This window comes from Lipomyces tetrasporus (assembly GCF_029532465.1).
Source record: "Lipomyces tetrasporus strain NRRL Y-64009 chromosome Unknown POJ06scaffold_5, whole genome shotgun sequence".
Lineage (NCBI taxonomy): Eukaryota > Fungi > Ascomycota > Lipomycetes > Lipomycetales > Lipomycetaceae > Lipomyces > Lipomyces tetrasporus.
Window position 1 is genome coordinate 97,501 of NW_026611600.1, and position 18,066 is coordinate 115,566.

The 18,066-nt window shown below is 46.0% G+C and overlaps 4 protein-coding genes across 4 annotated transcripts; 3 read left to right on the forward strand and 1 right to left on the reverse strand.

Annotated features, from left to right (window-relative positions):
• Nucleotides 1–3,136: 3,136 nt before the first annotated feature.
• On the forward strand, nucleotides 3,137–3,476 carry POJ06DRAFT_252062 (uncharacterized protein; the record flags this gene model as incomplete). The annotated part of the gene is made up of 1 exon (XM_056187478.1): nucleotides 3,137–3,476. A coding segment is annotated over exon 1 (187 nt), but the record flags the coding sequence as incomplete, so codon positions are not given.
• A 4,806-nt stretch (nucleotides 3,477–8,282) lies between these two features.
• On the forward strand, nucleotides 8,283–9,018 carry POJ06DRAFT_281345 (uncharacterized protein; the record flags this gene model as incomplete). The annotated part of the gene is made up of 4 exons (XM_056189942.1): nucleotides 8,283–8,354; nucleotides 8,386–8,538; nucleotides 8,714–8,963; nucleotides 8,984–9,018. The coding sequence occupies 4 exons, from the start codon at nucleotides 8,283–8,285 to the stop codon at nucleotides 9,016–9,018; spliced, it is 510 nt and encodes a 169-aa protein (XP_056043663.1).
• Nucleotides 9,019–10,994: 1,976 nt separating this feature from the next.
• POJ06DRAFT_252075 (uncharacterized protein) lies at nucleotides 10,995–12,373 on the forward strand. The gene is made up of 2 exons (XM_056187479.1): nucleotides 10,995–11,369; nucleotides 11,420–12,373. Exons 1-2 carry the CDS (start codon nucleotides 11,311–11,313, stop codon nucleotides 12,126–12,128), a joined length of 768 nt encoding a protein of 255 aa, XP_056043664.1. The 5' UTR covers nucleotides 10,995–11,310; the 3' UTR covers nucleotides 12,129–12,373.
• Nucleotides 12,374–16,180: 3,807 nt separating this feature from the next.
• On the reverse strand, nucleotides 16,181–16,763 carry POJ06DRAFT_252082 (uncharacterized protein). Its single transcript, XM_056187480.1, has one exon. The coding sequence runs from the start codon at nucleotides 16,704–16,706 to the stop codon at nucleotides 16,320–16,322; it is 387 nt and encodes a 128-aa protein (XP_056043665.1). The 5' UTR covers nucleotides 16,707–16,763; the 3' UTR covers nucleotides 16,181–16,319.
• Between the last annotated feature and the right edge of the window lie 1,303 nt (nucleotides 16,764–18,066).

The window sequence follows — 18,066 nt, forward strand, 5'->3', positions numbered from 1 at the left end:
GGATTTATTTCAGCCTTAGACACGCACAGGAACAACTATTATGTCTGACCTGAGATTTTTGGTCGGAAAGAAATTCTGAAGATGTTTCATACCAAAACTGCGCAATTTAAATTGCCCTGACAATTTTCGTTTCCTTTACCACATTAGACGTCGCTAAAGTAAGCTCGGCGTTGCGGAATAAGCAGTTGTGTTTTCAGAACCACCGGATTGGTGGTTGCATGGTCTAAGACATTCCTTCGTCACTTGGTGTTGGGTAGTTGTGCAAAAAAATCGTGGCCACTCGAGCAGAAATTGCGTTGTACTCTCAGTCACTGGTGCGAATTTCGGACACCGCTAAGGAATGTCTTGCTCACTGGGGAAGGAAAGTCATTAAGTGGCCGTGGCCAGCTGGCGAGATGGCATGGGCTCGGTTGAAATTGGGAGCGGGGCCGCCGGACCCCCTACCCACGAACTCCCCCACACCCCCCTTCTCTTTCACAAGAACCCCCATGCCGGAATGAAAATGGCCAAGCAGGCTAATGACACTTATTTTCCAGCCCTTAAAGTACTAAGACATGCCTATATCTGTCGTTGACTTATATGGTGGGCCATAATTGTATTTTGGCAGAAAATAATCCTTTTGTGCTGTGGCCGTTGGGAGGGTGTCTACACCCACCAGTGGCACCCTTCATGAGAAGAGAACTGAAGATACAAAATGAGAAGTAAAAGAGGGAGGGCGCGCAAGGCGTCCGACGTCGATGTATGCGTCGTCGAGTTATTCTTTGCGAGTGATTCCGGCAGTACAGCTTCTCGTTTTATCAGTTTTTCTATATGTTGTAGCCATGTAGATTGGTGGAAAGAGTCTGGTGCGGTTGATTAGAGATCGTTCAGCTCGGACTGCTAGTCTATAAGGGAAAACAATCTGGTGATGCGGGGCTTCGTGCCTAGCAATTACTGATTTGATCCCGAATAATCCTAATTGCCTGGCGATTAGGTAGTGCTGGATTTTGTGGATTACTAGCAAATTGCAAGTATTATTCACCAAAATTTAGTTGAGGGTCAACCTGGCTCGGTAGCCGTCATTTAAGTATGATGTGAACTGAGCTAATTGGTAACTCTCTAGCTAGGTAGTTGTGTTAAACTAAGCGCTATTTGGTTAGTGCCGATGTTTGGCGGACACTACTTGGAAAATTCTAAAGAAGGCTATAGGATTGCTTTCTGAGATTCGCATCTCGGTGCGTTTCGACCGAAAGTAATGAATTGCGTTCTAGTTAAGGCTTTTGTCAGCTATGCTGCTGTCGTATCCGGCTTGAGAGCTCTCACTGGTAGTGTTGTAGTTTCTCTCCCGCGATTCGAGTGGCTTTTTGGCTTGGCAATAGTTTGGGACGTTTAATTCTTCGACGATTAAGTTAACTTCCAGGCTGAAGGAGACGGCGCTCCGGCGTCGCCTCTAGAGTAGGTCTCTTGAGATGGCGAGTGATCCGTTCGACTGTACTGGTTGGTGGGGAGCTCGTCAGAAGGTAGTTATCTGGTTGATCCTGCCAGTAGTCATATTGTCAGGAACCGCTCCTGAGGTTTCGTACCTTCGTTCCTGTCTCGGCGCTTGGCGCCCCACCGAGGCCCCACCGAGGCCCCACCTAGGCTCCACCGACTCGAGGCCGACACGTCGTCCGCGGATACGAAAAGTTTTGCTTATTTGTTTTGTAATTATTTAGTGCTTATTGGTTGTAGAGGCTCGGACCGGGCCGAGGGAGGAGTAATAAGAAACGCTCGTTCCCCGTCCGAGTCCTCATTGATAATATTCTAAAATATATCGTTACAAGCCATCCAGCTCCACGTAACATATAGTGCAATTTCCGTCAACCCTTACACTTGGCAGCAAAGGCAGACGCACCACCTTGCTCCAGATACTCAACGATCGTGGAGTCAACGTCAGCACTGTTGACTTTCTGCTGCTGCTGCTGCATAAGCTGTACCTGCCTAAGCTGGTACTTGCGCACACGGCAATCTTTGGCCTCGTGGTTCCTCTTGCCACAATGCGAACACTTTGGTTTTTCCTTGCTAACGCCATTCCCAGAAAACTTTCTGGCCTTGAACTTCTTCTTGTTGCCGGACTTATAGCCAGTTTCAGAGGAAGTCTTAGGCACATTCGTTTGTGCGGAATATGCAGCATCAGTAACGTTTGTTGCCTATAGATGTAAGCTGGCGTTCAGGGGGCTGAACCGTGTCCGAATGTCCGAATTCCCATACTAATGAGCCGCATTGCCGCAGGACTTTTCGGACATGGTTCAAGGGGGGTGGTTCTGTATACTAATCTGTGTCCGAAATTTCAAATATGGGACAGTCCACCTCAATCCCTCTTGGAATCGCAATAAGGTCTAACAACCTAACAGCTAACATTCCAACAACCACTTCTCTCATCCATTACCAGCGCAACACATTGCATCACAAGCAAACGACCAACAAAAGAACACGCAACAAACCAAGACAACAAACCAACAAGCAAACGACCAACAAAAGAACACGCAACACAACGAAGGCCCACAGCCAACAAACGAAACCCCAACACCAACGTATTGCCGATCCTCCGCGCAGCCCCAGCCGCACGAGCCGCTCATTGGCGTTCCTGACATGTAGCCAGTTTCAGAGGAAGTCTTAGGCACATTCGTTTGTGCGGAATATGCAGCATCAGTAACGTTTGTTACCTGGCGTTGCATGCGGAAGTGGGTAAGAGTCGAGAACATCTTATCGATTGTCATGTCGACAGCAGTCAACAAGGACGGAAGAGCATCATTGTAAAACACAGTGAGTGAACAAAGAAAGACCTCAATAAACATGGACTCATCAATGTCCATGCGGACCACTGCAAGTTGATCTCTAAGGTGAGTCATATGTTGAAGATGGTCCTCGAGAGAGGTGCCATCTTTCATCTTGCAAGAGTATAGCTTGCACATCAGTTTCGGCTTGGAACCCGACCAGAGGAGTGCAAACTGCTTTTCAAGTCCTGTCCATACTTCCTTTGCCTTCGTCTTGTTCATATAGAGCTTCTGATATGAAGCTTCCATATTAACCAGCAATGCCGACAGGGCATTGCTATTTTTTAGGCGTTCAGCTTCAGAGAAGCTTTCCGGCAGGCCTTCATATGAGAGAGCACCGTTGTCAGGAACGCCAATGAGCGGCTCGTGCGGCTGGGGCTGCGCGGAGGATCGGCAATACGTTGGTGTTGGGGTTTTCGTTTGTTGGCTGTGGGCCTTCGTTGTGTTGCGTGTTCTTTTGTTGGTCGTTTGCTTGTTGGTTTGTTGTCTTGGTTTGTTGTCTTGGTTTGTTGCGGGTTCTTTGCGTGTACATAATCCAGTAGGCGCCTGACAGAATATAAATGGAGGGGTTTGTCCTCGCTGTCAGGTCAAGCAAGAAGTCTTGTATTAAGGAATACATTCTTGTCTACGATCTTGTCCAGTCCAGTCCCGTCTAGTCTCGTCTTGTCTTAGTCCAGTCCCGCCTAGTCCCGCGCCGTTACAACCGTCGAGCTGAAAGGCACGCAAATGCAGAAGCATGTTCTGCTTCCAGGACAAATAGTTGTCCTCGCCTTTCAACTTCGGGAAGTCTCCATAGAAGCCAGCTTTGTGTCCGGCACCGACGAGGGTACCAGAGGAAGAAGTCATTTGGGAAGTCATTTCAGAGGCAGGGCTCATAACCTGAGAAAATGAGTGCGCTTGTGGAAGGACAAGAGAAGGGGTTGTTGGAGATCGCTATAGGTTGTTCACCTTAGTTGCGTCTCCAAGAGGATTGACTAGGACTATTTATGTACATGTTCAGTATTTTTCTGTAACTAATCTTTAAGAAGTAAAGATTTGCATGTACTAGTGAATATAATAGTACGTAAGAAAATACAGTCATTGACTACTCTCTCTAGAGTAGGGATCTACTAGCCTACGGCTCTATTGCAGAATGTGATATGCATCATATATCATATTCCGTCCCCATGGCCCCGCACGGCATCACTGTGCTGGTGGTCTCTAGCGAATCATCTTGATCATCGTGTACAGGCCGTCGCCTGAGGAACGATGGTGCGGTAAATGTGTACCTGAGTCAGGGGTACACTAAACTCAAATAAGGATAGTCGATACGGCTCTAATCACACGACTATATCCTGTGCCCGCACTCACATAGTGATATCCAGCCCGTCAGCTCACTATCACTAGTGTCAAGTATCATGACGTAGAGATCACTAGAGTGATCTGCCGTTGCCTTGATGCAAACTACAGAGCATACACTTTACTACCTAAGAAGAGGATACAGTTGTTTTTTCAACATATTTGTTCGCGATAAGATAAGGCTCTGATGAAGTTGGTAAAATTGGGAAATTTCAAGGTTGATGGGTGTGCCCACAGTAGGACAGATTGTTAGTAAATGTTCGTAGATAACCCTATCCCCACTCAATTTGTTCTGTAAACAAGGTATGTTACCTTGGATCTTCTGCTATCGCGTCACGGTCCATTAATCGGTAATTGTCATTTCGCTCTTACTGGCACCACCATTCCATATCCATCTTCTAACTTCATTTTCAGGCCAACTATAATAACATTCGACCGACCTTCTTCTCTGTGCTGTGACTTGGTAGCTTTCCGTCATTATGAGTGCTGCGAGCTCCCCAGAACCAGTTCCAATCTCTGTCGACGATCTGTCAGATGACTCCGAGCTCTCCGAACTTTCGTCGCCCGATTCTTCTCTATCCTCATCGACTGCATCCACTGCATCCTCAACACCGCCCCCTGATCCCGATCATTTCGAGACGCGTCTTTGGCGCCATTTTCCAGGCTGGGTGTGGTCAGAAAGAAGCAAAGATAATTACTCGTGGGCTTGGGAATATGGGTACGACATACAACGTCACGACGAGCGCAGATGGGTTTGCAAGCGGTGTATTCAGAAGAACGACCCCAAACCTAAGAGCTTTGTTGCTGTCGGCCTTCAGAATTCCTTGAATCATCTATATAGAGATCATGGAATATCTGCGCCGGATAGCAAGACGAAGTCAGGGTTACAGCAGAAGGCTGAGAAGAAGCCAGGGAGCAAGAGACTGAGATCAATTGTGGATGCTTTTAAGCTCGATCCTTCGAAGCCTCGGGAACAGGCAATTGCGAACTCAATCATACGTGGATTCGATCGAAACCACTTCCGACGGCTTCTGATCGAATGGATAGTCGTTACGATTCAACCCTTTAGTGTTTCTGGACACCAGAGACTGCGAGATATCTTTGAATACTTGAACCCAGCAGTTCGGATTACAGACGCCCATATCTCTGATACTACAGTTCGCACGCTGATCAACTCGGAGTTCGAGAAACATAAGGCACGCGTTATCGAAACCCTTCAAGAAAGCCCCAGGTTACTACACGTTGCCTTTGATGGATGGAGGGCACGGAATCGACACTCTGTATATGGCATCGCTTGCTTCTTCAGGGATGAAAACAATAAGCCACACAAAGTCATTCTGGGATTACCTGAAACTGGCAGACATTTGGGGACTTGCATTGCAAAAGAGGTCCTCCAGGTCTTCGAAGTCTTTGGCATTAAGGACAAAATTGGGTATTTCACACTTGACAATGCTAGCAATAACGATGCTGCACTCCAGGTTATTGGCACAGAGCTCGGCTTCGATGGCGCTAGGGCTGCTTTGAATATTCGCATTTGCGAATATTATTCGGCGAATAATTATTCGCACCATTTTGCGTTGCGAATAACGAATAACGAATATTATTCGCAGGATGTCCGCGCAACGAATAAAATTGCGAATATTATTCGCCGAATATTCGTTATTCGCAACCCCTGAAACCTTAAAGTGCTCATAGTTTATTACGGTTCCAACACAAGAAGAAGCAAAGCCATTAAGGCACAAAACGACAAGCAAATGAAAGGTGGAGGCATAAACCGCAAAACGAAAGACGCAAACTACAAAACGCAAGACTGACGCACTGTAATATGTACCTGGTAAAAGCAACCTCTCACTAGGTCACAGAGCAAGAAAAGTGCGCAGCTCGCTATCAATTTACTCCTTACATCACATTGAGCTGGAAGGCTGTAAGAACCCACATTGGCTCTTGAAACTGTGAATTAAATTTATTATTAGGGGGCATCCCCTGAGCACGTGATTAGATGCGAATATTCGGCGAGTAACGAATATTATTCGCCGAATAAATTACGAATATTATTCGCACTGCTCAGGATTTGCGAATAAAATTGCGAATATTATTGGCAGCGGTTGGGACTTGCGAATAACGAATACGAATAATGCCGATTACTGCGAATATTCGTATTCGGAGCAGCCCTAGATGGCGCTCAAAGACGGGGGCGCTGCTTCGGCCATACCGTCAATCTATCTGCGAAGGCGCTGCTGTTCGGTAACAATACGGACGCGTTCGAAGACCAACTCTCTGGTGCAGAAGCGCTTTCTGAAGCCGAATACGAACTTTGGCGACAGAAGGGACCAGTTGGGAAGCTTCATAACTTTGTCCTTGATATTCATCGAGCAGACAGGCTGACATCCTTGTTGAAGGAACTCCAGCAGTATGATATATCCAGGTCCGATGATCTGAAAATGCGCTTGAAAAAATTGCTCTCGGTAGTCCTTGATAATGACACTCGTTGGCTTTCCCAGCTCTATATGATCCGCCGTGCTTTGAAGCTTCGAACTTACTTCCAAATGCTCGTCACCAAGCACCGAAGTCAATGGGAGGAGGAGAATACATCGAAAAGAACTGGCCAGTTGAAGAAGTCGGCAGTTTGTCCCCGAATCCTCAGAAGCAAGAACCAACTTACTGCCAACGATTGGTCTGTTCTCCAACATTTTGCAACGATTCTCGGGTACTACGAAGATGCAGTCAAGACTGGAAGGCGATGGCTTGATCAGAAAGCGCAGGACGGGATATACCGGCCCTTATGGAAACATTTGGGATGTGGTCAATGGGTTTGAATTCTTGCTCGGCAAGTTGTAGAAATATAAGGAGATGGCAAAGGACTTCCCTGACCCTGAACAGTTCAGGATTGGTATCAATTTGGCCTGGGAGAAGCTAGAGAAGTACTACACCATTCTCGACGAAACACCGATATATTATGCTGCCGTTGCGCTTCATCCAGCGTATATATGGGGGTAATTCGAACAGTCATGGTCGCGTCATCCTGATTGGATCAGAACTGCAAAATGATGGTTCAGCAAGTATGGGACGAGAGATATCGAGATCTCGAGGTGATCTCGGACGATGAGCCTGATGCAAAACGACAAAAGTATTATTACAACGCCTTCGAAGAGCATTACGAACAGATCAGAATCGATCAAGCAGAGGGTCTAGACGATGATCCCTTTGCCGACGACGAGTTCCAAAAATGGCAAGCAACTCACCGCAACGACGACAAGTTTGTTCGTGATCCAATAGCTTATTGGCATGAGAAGCGCTTTCAATACCCTCGGCTCTCTCGAATGGCTCTCGACTTTCTCACGATACAATCCATGTCTGCCGAGTGTGAAAGACTGTTCTCAGCCTCAGGGCAGATGGTTGTCCCTCAACGCAGTAACCTTCAGGCGCGAACAATAGGGATGTGTCAAGTGTTGAAGTCATGGTTTCGTGCTGGTATTACCAATGACCTAAATCCTTTGTTCCTTTCAATCATGGAGGAGAAAAAACAGCTTGAGAGCATGCACCTCAATGATGACGAGTTCAGAAGACGGGAGCTATCATGGCTTATTGGTAAGGCGCAAGAACTGGCTGCTGAAGAAATGATTTAAATTGTTCAAGGGAAAACAGCAGAGAGGCAGCCTACATGGTAGTAAGGTATTTTTACTCAAGACGACTTCAAAATTGGCATAAAATCTTAGGTAGGCTTCTAATGAGGGGACGGTGACAGTCATAGTGGGTCACCCCATACACTGAAGTCAACTACACTTACACCATCTACATTTGAGGTGTCCGTTGATACACTACATTCAAGTCTCGCTTATTAATATACACTTACTCTACACAGACAAAAAATATGTAGTTGATGTAGTTGATTGGATCTCTGGATTTGGTGATATGTGATATGGTCGGCGACATGAGCGATTTGCTAAGGGCGAGTTGTCAGTGTTAATTGTACCTGGTTCGAGAGTAATGTAATGTAGTCTCCCTAGTAGGACTGTGGAATATGTACATACTGATAGCAGCCAGAGGAGACGAGTATAAAGGGGACATGTTTCTAGCTCCTCTCCCATCGAATATATCACAAGATACTCATCTTTATCTTCCGCTTTCTAGATTAGCATTATTGGACGTATGCGCGCCTCAAGTTTGACCTGTTCTTATATCAAACTGGACTGGACCAAATGGACACTATGGAAACGCGAGGTAAACCCCCAACCCTATTCCCGATTCTGAGATCTTTCCCTCTGAGTCAATCTCAGAAGCTGAGTCTTCACAAGAGATTCCAGATGATGCCATGACATGTCAGCCTCAGTCTTCTCGACATATTGGGCCTTCAAAGTCTGAATCTAAGAGCTGGCAGTGTTGGGACGACTTTGATATGACTGAGGTTAACCGGCCATGGATTCTCAAAAAAAAAACATACGGAAGACGATCGATCGCGAGATTCGTTGTTCAGTATTGGACGAGAAAACTGGACAGCCATGAAGTTGGAAGACTACTGATTCAAAGAGACAGAGCAATATGGTAGAGCACCTTCGAAAGAGACACTCTATTGAGGTCAGGGACGGCCAGACCCAGCAAAGAAACCAAAGCCTTCTATCTTAGCCTACATCGGTCAGAGAGAGAAGCTCTCGCCCCAGAAACTCTTGGAGAAGAATATTCTACGGTGGATAGTAGCTGATAAGCAGCCTTTCACGACTATTGAATCGCCAGCTTTTCGCCAAATATTTCATGATATTCCGGGGATTACGCTTCCTTTTATCTCCCGGGGCGTTCTTCGCCAAAGGCTAGTGGATGACTTTGCCGCACAGCGTGCCAACTTGAAAGAAGAGTTATTGCACACATGCAGAACAATACTTTCTCTTGACGTGTGGACTAGCAAGAATAATCTCTTTTAAGAGTTATTGGCCACTGGCTTACCGAAGACTTACAATATCGAGAGAAAGTGTTAGACTTTAAAGAGCTTCAGGGATCACACAGTGGAGAGAACCTGGCGGCTGCGGTAGAAGGAACACTCAGCGAATTGGGAGCTTGAGCGCAAACTGATCACCATCACATGCGATAACGCCAGCAATAATGAAAGTATGATTTCAGCATTATATGAAAATCTTGAAAGAAAATATGGAGACTCTGTTAGCTTTCGTGGCCTAGACAGCTATGTTCGTTGTTTAGCGCATATTCTCAATCTAATCCTACAAGGCATACTCCATGCTTTGAAGTCCGGTAATGCAAGAGAAGCTTGTGCAATGTGCGACAGTTTGAGCAATCGAGAAGCATGCTCCTTTGAGGATCAAGGTGCCCTTTTTGGTACAAGAATATATTCCTTGACTGATCTGGTAGCGAGGACAGAACCGTCCTTTTATAACTACCAGATCAGCATTATGCGCATAATACATGCTCTATGGCATAAGCATCCTGGATGGGTTAGGCACCAACGCCGTATTCTTAGCACTGATCTAGGCCCTGGCACTCGACTCTCCATTAGTGAGATAACCGGGTTCAATTTCGGCCAATAATGAATGATTACAACGCTCGCTTCACAGAAGGTTAGCTCAGAGCCTGTAATTTTTGCTATTAAATACCACCAAATTGGTAGCGTTAGGAAAGATTACTATAATTTTTCCTAAATAAGTTGATGTGTTAAGTAGTTATTTAAAATTTAAAAGCACTTTATTAATTTTTTGTTAACTTATAACTTAATAAACGTGGCGCTTTCATCCAGTCACTGCTTTGAAAAGAAGCCCTTAATGCGTGAACCCCTGCAAATACGCATCCTTCGGAATGGAGTCATATTCTCCTACATGCACCGAGTGCTGGCTCATTGTCCGGGGGGCATGAACTGGTTGACCGAGCTATTGGCGACCAATAGAAGCACTATACCTCATAATGATCAACCTCATCATCCCAACCATTGTCTACAACCACACACTCACGACAACCGACATTAAAGATGGACGACATCCCATCACCACTGAATCACTCCGTCTAGACTTCTATCACTTCCGCCTCCGCTCACTGAATACGAATGTGCCTGAGTGTTGGAAGTGAAGTTCCAATGCGCTAGAGCACAAATTACCCCCCCTGACATGACACTATCCCACGGAGCCGCAGGATCACAAGGCCAACAAGGGATAGGCGAAAGCAGAGCAGCTCAACAACGGAACAAGCGACGGGAAACGATAGGAGTTAAGATATGGAAAGTGTTGCAGAAAAATTATGGATAGGAGTTAAGATAGTAGAAATGCAACAGACAGTACATAGCAGTTGCTACTAGTCAAATTCATGTTCTGAGTCCAACGTCCCTCCGCTCACAACCACCCGGTGCACCAAACTCGGGATTCATTGGACGTCGGTTTCCTATACAGCCGAATATTTCGCAACTCAGTTAAACTCTCCCAACATTATTAGTTTGCGCATTATTTGTGAACTCTTGGATATTCCACGGATATGACTAATCAATATTACTTTATCCGTATCCGTATCCGTATCCGTATCCGTGTATTCTCTAATCTCTATCCGTATCCGTATCCGCAACGGATATCCACGGATATATCCGTTGTCCGTGTACCCGTGCCGATCCCTAGAGCAAGCCCATGGTTGGCGGTTTGGATGTGTCACAAATCCAAGTAATTATTATCAAATATTATTGCTAGTTTTCAAATAACATAGCTCGGTTATCTAGATCGGGCAAACCCGACACCAATTACGGGCTGCGGCCGACTTCGGAGATACCAAACTCCCGTCTCGGGGGACTGACTTCTGCCTCGAGGTCAACTCCATGAAACCAGTTCCAACCACTCGGTTCGACCCGCAGTTTCTGATTGGTGGGGGTTTGTGGGTGGCGTTTTGTTGGTCCGACGTATTATGCATCGTTGTACTTGGAAAACGTTGAAGCGAATCGCAACTTGGTTCGCTCGATAAGTCCCATTAGCCCCCACAGTGCAGAAACCGGGTCCAGTTCATCGGTGCGACCGGATTTTGCAACCGGTCCCGTGTGCTAGTGAAACCTGTTGACGAACTGTTATTGTTAGCCGGTGGCAGTTCCTAACAGGCTTGGCTGCTCTACAGCATATATATTGGAACTCTTCACACTACCACTACATCGTTTGCTCATTGCATCTGCTGGACGATATCACTAAAAGACAAGCCGTTTGGAAACATGTCTGTCGACAACGAGATCAAAGGTCGATTGGCCCTGATCACTGGGGCTTCGGGTGGGTATGTAATTTCTCCCTTCGCCCCATGATTACACGGCTGACAGAATTCAGAATTGGAGCAGGCTGTGCCCGCGATTTGTTCCACCAAGGAGCACATCTGGCGCTGACATATTCCTCGAACCGAGCTGCGGTTGATGAGCTTATCGCTGAGCTGCAATCGAAAGATGCAACTCGCAGGCTTTCATCGCATAAAGTCGACATTGGAAGTTCAGAAGACATTCAACGACTCTTTGATGAGATTAAAGACGCCCACAATCAACCGGGACCGGATATCCTCATTTCAAATGCAGGTTATGGGAAGAGAATACCGGATATTATCGACATTTCACTCGAGGAGTTTGATTATACGGTGTCCATTAACTTGCGAGCTTCATTTATTCTTTCAAAGCTTGCTGTTCCGCACATGACAGCACAGAGATGGGGGAGGATTATTTTCATTTCCTCTATTGCCGCCACTGGAGGAGGGATCAATGGCTGCCACTATGCAGCGAGCAAGGCTGGGGTGACAGGAATGATGAAAAACCTGGCCAACAAGCTGGCTCAGCATGGGATTACTGTTAACGATGTGGCGCCGGCGATGATTGGGGCCACGGGAATGATTCCTGATGCGAAATTTGTTGAGGGCACGGCTGGCGATGTAAAAAACATCCCAGTGGGAAGATTGGGTACGCCGCAGGAATGCGCGAATGTGGTGAGCATGCTGTGCGGGACGGGTTATATGACTGGACAAAGTCTCTTGCTTGCTGGTGGTCTGAGATGAGCTTCTTCGATATAACATAGACAAATATAAAGAATTAAATCGTTTATGTCCTATGGGAGCATCCCGGGGGAAGGGTCGGATAGAGTCAGGGTGTACACGTTCATTCTTGTACAATAGCAGTTTACAAGTTTTCGGGGCAGATTCCCTTACAAAACGAAGTTAGTGGTCGACTTAATAGAATTTGCTGACAAAATCCGATGATCTTCAACTAATCTACTGACTAGAAGTACGTCGTCGCCCCTGTTTGCAACACTGTCTATTAATGAAGATATCAGGGTTCAGTAAGAAAAAAATTAGCGAGAGAAAATTAGCAAGAGAAATTAGCAAAAGTCTATAATTCTATGGCCGCGCGATCTTCAAGTCTAATGATGCACTGCGGGGAATGCGGGCATTCTTCGGCTTTTAGATTGTAGTCTCGGCCGTTGATTGAGATCTTAACATTGACTTGCCCGAGCAGATCTTACGACTCTCATTTGCCGCCTGTGCTTCAACGACCAGGAGATCTGGATTTATGCAGCCTGGTTGATGACACAAGTGGACCGCGTGGTAACCTTTGCAGGGTAAGTATAAACATCAACCTCACTGGCCGCAGTTAGAAAACGAGTCATTGGCTGGAGACCAAAAGCTACCACTTTGTTAGATACTAAGCAGGTCGGATCGAAATGTATTCAACGTGACCACCTTTCTTCTGTGCGAGCTGGCACCCAGAGGCTGTGATCACTGCCGTGGCAAGGGATTGGCCGGGATGTCTGCTAGTATATCCATCCCTTAATCGCTCAAAGGATTTAATCCACCTTTGCTTATCAATTCGCGTAAGGAGATGATCGGTACCGCCGCTGGTGTTTTGCTGATCATGCAAGGGAAGCATTGGCCTAGGTTCTAAGGTTGTGGTGCAATCCTCGACTCATCCACTGCCTCGTCATTTTTTGAATTGCGCTTCCGGTGTACTTCAAGATGTAGTTTGCGCTTGTAGTCATGGGTGAATTTAGGGGTGTTAACGAATAACGAATATATTCGAATTATTCGAATTATTCGTAATTCGAATACGAATAATTCAATTATTCTTGCTTACTAATGCGAATACGAATAAAATGTGTTTATTCGCAAATTATTCGTAATATTCGTAAATGTTTCGCTCGTTTGAGGTAACAGCAATTTTACACGACATACTTCATAAAATCACGGCTTCCCTGCCCGGTCCCTCTTGTACACTGCTCGCAACAACATCAATCTTCTCATTGTCTCAGCACTCAATGAATGCCTCCGTAGACCTAGAAGATCTCTTCCCGTATTAAAGAGTCTTTCGACAGCCACCTCAGAGGCAGGAATTGCCAAATAATCCCTTGCTGCGGCTGCCATTCTAGGGAATTCATCCTGATTCATTCGCCACCATTCAAAAAGCCAACCTCTTTCCATGGTCACTCCGTCGTTGACCACAACTACCTCATTGTCGAAATACCGGTCAATATCAGATACACGGCGTTGTCGCGGTTGCAATTTCTGCAGAACTCGCGCTTCAATACTGTACCCTGTGACTATTTTTTCGTCTGCAGAAACCGACACAGGGTCTGTTGTTAGCGGGTACTGTCGATGTAGAACCTCCTTCAGATGAGTAATGACTTTCGCGGCAGTTGATTTTCCAAGTTCTTTCTCCAAAAGTAGAGCTTTGAAGCGTGGATCAAGGACGAGAGCTATATAATATGCGTCTACCCCATCCATACAGTTATAGTACTTTTGGTACTTTTTTAAGCCTGCCTTGACAGCATGGGCAATATCAACATCAAGTTCAGAAAATTCTCCCTCCATGGAAGCAGCATCATTGAGCATATCGTGCAATTCATAGTAGATTGGGATCGCGAGGCTGATCTGAGGTTCTCTCTTGGATACGGTCAAAGTAAATTCTTCGAATTTTTGCAGAATAGTCTCGACTTGTTGCAAACGATGCCAATCTTGGGCACTAAAAGGAGAAAGATATTGCTGCTGTGCAACCCACCTTCTTATTTGTTGCTTTGCTTCGATGGCGTCCCGGAGCATTCTATGGGTGGAATTCCATCTGGTATCCACGTCATATTCGATGAATTTAGATTTCAATCCGTTTGCTTTGCACATAACCTTCCACTGTTCCTTTCGTTGTGGCGTGCGGGCTATCCAAAGAGCCATGATCCGAAGTCTAGACAATGCCGAATGCGAGTCAATATCCAGGTTTTGATTTGTTTGCAGGAGATCGCAAGCATCGACTGCCGATTTGCGATCTCCTGATCTCAAGGCAGATAGAATATCGCTGACGATGAGATTCAGCACATGTACCAGACACCTGACATAGCTATCAGTCCCTTGAAAGCGAAATTCCTCAGGACGCCCAGTTGTATCATCTGTTAAGAGCTGTTCCTGTAACAAGTATAGGTCAGACACCAGTGTTTGGTTATTTGATGCGTTATCCGCCGTAATAGTGAGAAGCTTGCGCTCAATTCCGAGCTCGACCAAGGTCTTATGCAACATATCGGCCATGTTTTCCCCGGTGTGTGCTCCAGATATTTCTGCAAACTCAAGAACTTGTTCCCGATATTGAAAATCAGCCGTCATCCAATGTCCGATCACACCTAACATAGCCTTCGAGTTTTTGCTGGTCCAAACATCCAGCGACAATGCAATACTCTGACACGTTAGCGCCAAGTCATCAACCAATTGAGCCCGACATAAATTGAATTCCGCATCAATTCGACTAGCTGCAGTCTGCCGGCAACGGAATGGAAGTGAAACACCTATATCGTTGAATATTTGTTGGAATGACGATGATTCAATTGCCAGGAACGCCATATCATCCGTGACCATCCAACGTACCAAATTCTGCTCTAATCTTTTCGCTACATCATCCTTAAAACTCTTCTTGAACATCGTAGTAAGCGATTGCTGCTTCGGTTCCCCTTCATCCCGTCCATGGCCATCACCGCCATTCAATGGGATGCCATGCTTGCCAAGGTGAAGTTTCATGTTGCTGGTGGAAGTTGCTCGGGCGGAATCCGTCGTCTTCCAAGCACACATTTTGCATCGAATCTCACAATCCACGATTGGTCCCTTCTTGCCTCGCTTCGGATACCATAACTTTCCGGGAAGCTCAGAGACGCTGAAGTTTGACCACAGTGAGAGATTCTGGTTCTTGTCGAGATGTGCTGACGACTCACCCGAGACACCAGAAGATTCTGGCAGTTCTTCTACCGACGAAGTCTCTTCGTGACAGGTGTCAGACGTCTGAGAGTCGGTTGGAGCAGGGGAAATTGATATCCACTGACTAGCCGAATTATTAGCTGTAAGTGGCTCAACGCCTTCAGTTGATAAATTCAATCGCAACTTCTTAACGATCCGGTCTTCAGGACCTGCCTCTTCGTCACTGCCGTCATTAAGGAGGTGATAGTCAATTCTCTCGGACTGACGAAAACGGCTAGACATGATAAGGGACAACTCGTCCTCGTCCATTCCGCTGATGGTGGAGATCTCACGACCGCTGTCAGACATTTTGCTGTAGATACGTATAGATTAGTTACAAAGGAATTGAAGAATATTGGTAGAATAGAACGCGCCGTTGTGTAAGAGACGCGTTTAGTTACTACGCGTCGTGTTCAACTAAAATAAAGTTTACACATAGGGTTAGGGTCATTTCATTACGAATAAACTGCGGATAATATTCGCTATTCGTATTCGACGGTTCAAGCCTTATTCGTTACGAATAAAAGAAATTTTACGAATACGAATATCGAATACGAATAACGAAATATTTTATTCGTTAACACCCCTAGGTGAATTCCCGTACATCCAAGTACGGCTCCCTTATAGGCGCGATAGTTGGTATCGGTTTTTGGCGTTGCGTCGCCGCTACAAGCAATCCCTCCCGTGCTAATATTATCTGGCATTAACCGATATGGTGCGTGCGACGTACAACCTTTCCTATTATACGCCGGGAATTTATTTCTCCTTTATAGGCGTCTTCCTTTCGATGTAGGTGTAAATTAGCTACGCTCCCAGGCACAGATAATAATAGCGTCACAATTTCTATTTGTTTTTGTAGGCCTGATACAGGAATGAGAAGACTTGTCGGCTTAAATATAAACTGTCTGTGTTTACTTCCTCTGCTTTTTTCCCCAATGATAATTTATGCACTATACTGTAACAAATAAAGGGATTTAACTACTGGTTTCAATATCCCACGTGGGGCTGAACCCTATTTGGGGCAGACCCCCACGCCGTTGTCCCAATAAAGTTTCGGAGTGCGTCCGCGCAACTCGATCTTCCGCACCTCTTCCGACGCGTTCGACGCGAGGCTGTAGACCAGGTGGCTCCCAACTCGGCAAGAAGGCGAAGCGCTTCGCTTCCACTGCCAACCCCGCATTCTGCCCCAGCGGCAATGTCTGATACCAGCTGCCGCATGTATATGGAACAGAGTTTATGAATCTCCGGTATGTCAACCAGATCCTTAGAGGAAATTGTAAGAAGTACAGCCGTAAGCAGGTGCTTCGCATTGTTGGCAAATGCATCCAATGCATTAGGGCTGCTCCGAATACAAATATTCGCAGTAATCGGCATTATTCGTATTCGTTATTCGCAAGTCCCAACCGCTGCCAATAATATTCGCAATTTTATTCGCAAATCCTGAGCAGTGCGAATAATATTCGTAATTTATTCGGCGAATAATATTCGTTACTCGCCGAATATTCGCATCTAATCACGTGCTCAGGGGATGCCCCCTAATAATAAATTTAATTCACAGTTTCAAGAGCCAATGTGGGTTCTTACAGCCTTCCAGCTCAATGTGATGTAAGGAGTAAATTGATAGCGAGCTGCGCACTTTTCTTGCTCTGTGACCTAGTGAGAGGTTGCTTTTACCAGGTACATATTACAGTGCGTCAGTCTTGCGTTTTGTAGTTTGCGTCTTTCGTTTTGCGGTTTATGCCTCCACCTTTCATTTGCTTGTCGTTTTGTGCCTTAATGGCTTTGCTTCTTCTTGTGTTGGAACCGTAATAAACTATGAGCACTTTAAGGTTTCAGGGGTTGCGAATAAATATGCGAATAACGAATATTCGGCGAATAATATTCGCAATTTTATTCGTTGCTCGGACATCCTGCGAATAATATTCGTTATTCGTTATTCGCAACGCAAAATGGTGCGAATAATTATTCGCCGAATAATATTCGCAAATGCGAATATTCGGAGCAGCCCTAGAATCTTATGTTGGATACACCACCACAGAAACTTGTGTTTCAGTTTATTTTAAGATGGTTTTGGTGGTTTTCGTCGAAACGGTCCAATGCACTTACCGACCGGACCTCACCAGAGGGCAAGCAGGGCGGACCCGGTTCTCGGACTTTACACGGATACTAATCGCAGAAAACCGGTCCTCCGACCTGGCAACTCTTTACCCGGCCTAGGGTCTGGAACCCCATGCAGTAGCGCCGAGCGAAATGGCGTGGCACGGCTTTTACCCAGAAGGGGAAGCCGACTTCCCCTGGAACGCAAAATTGCTGGGATGAAGTTTTGGGGAGTTCATGCCTTCGAAATGCATCATCCTCTGCAACTAAAAGAATCAAGCTTTTTCCCCACGGCGCCCCAGACTTAGAAATCCCGGAGATGAATTACACCCCCACATTCATTATTATGTAGACCGGTAATCCCCGTCACTAAACGTAATTCGCCCGGCCTGACGGGGCCGTTGGAAGCACGTCAAAACCTTATTGCCAAGCTAGAAACTCCGTCTTTCAATCATTCTACCTGTGGATATTGATTGATTTGGTCCTGAGAGCCTCTCCCCGCTCAGATTACAAACTCGAAGTATTTGTACCATCCATTATCTCCTACAGCCCGGATTTTCGATTTCTTTTCTTGATCCGCTGTTGATTAAAGGACTTTCCCGTTATATAATCCTCGACGGGAGGTGTGTTCTCGTCT

What these genes read in the sequence shown, in the direction of transcription:
- POJ06DRAFT_252075 (XM_056187479.1), top strand. Translation starts at nt 11,311, where the DNA reads ATGTCTGTCGACAACGAGATCAAAGGTCGATTGGCCCTGATCACTGGG. An exon ending in ATCACTGGGGCTTCGGGTGG is followed by an intron (nt 11,370 to 11,419) that starts GTATGTAATTTC and finishes GACAGAATTCAG; the next exon opens with AATTGGAGCAGGCTGTGCCC.
- POJ06DRAFT_252082 (XM_056187480.1), bottom strand. Translation starts at nt 16,706, where the DNA reads ATGCCGATTACTGCGAATATTTGTATTCGGAGCAGCCCTAATGCATTG.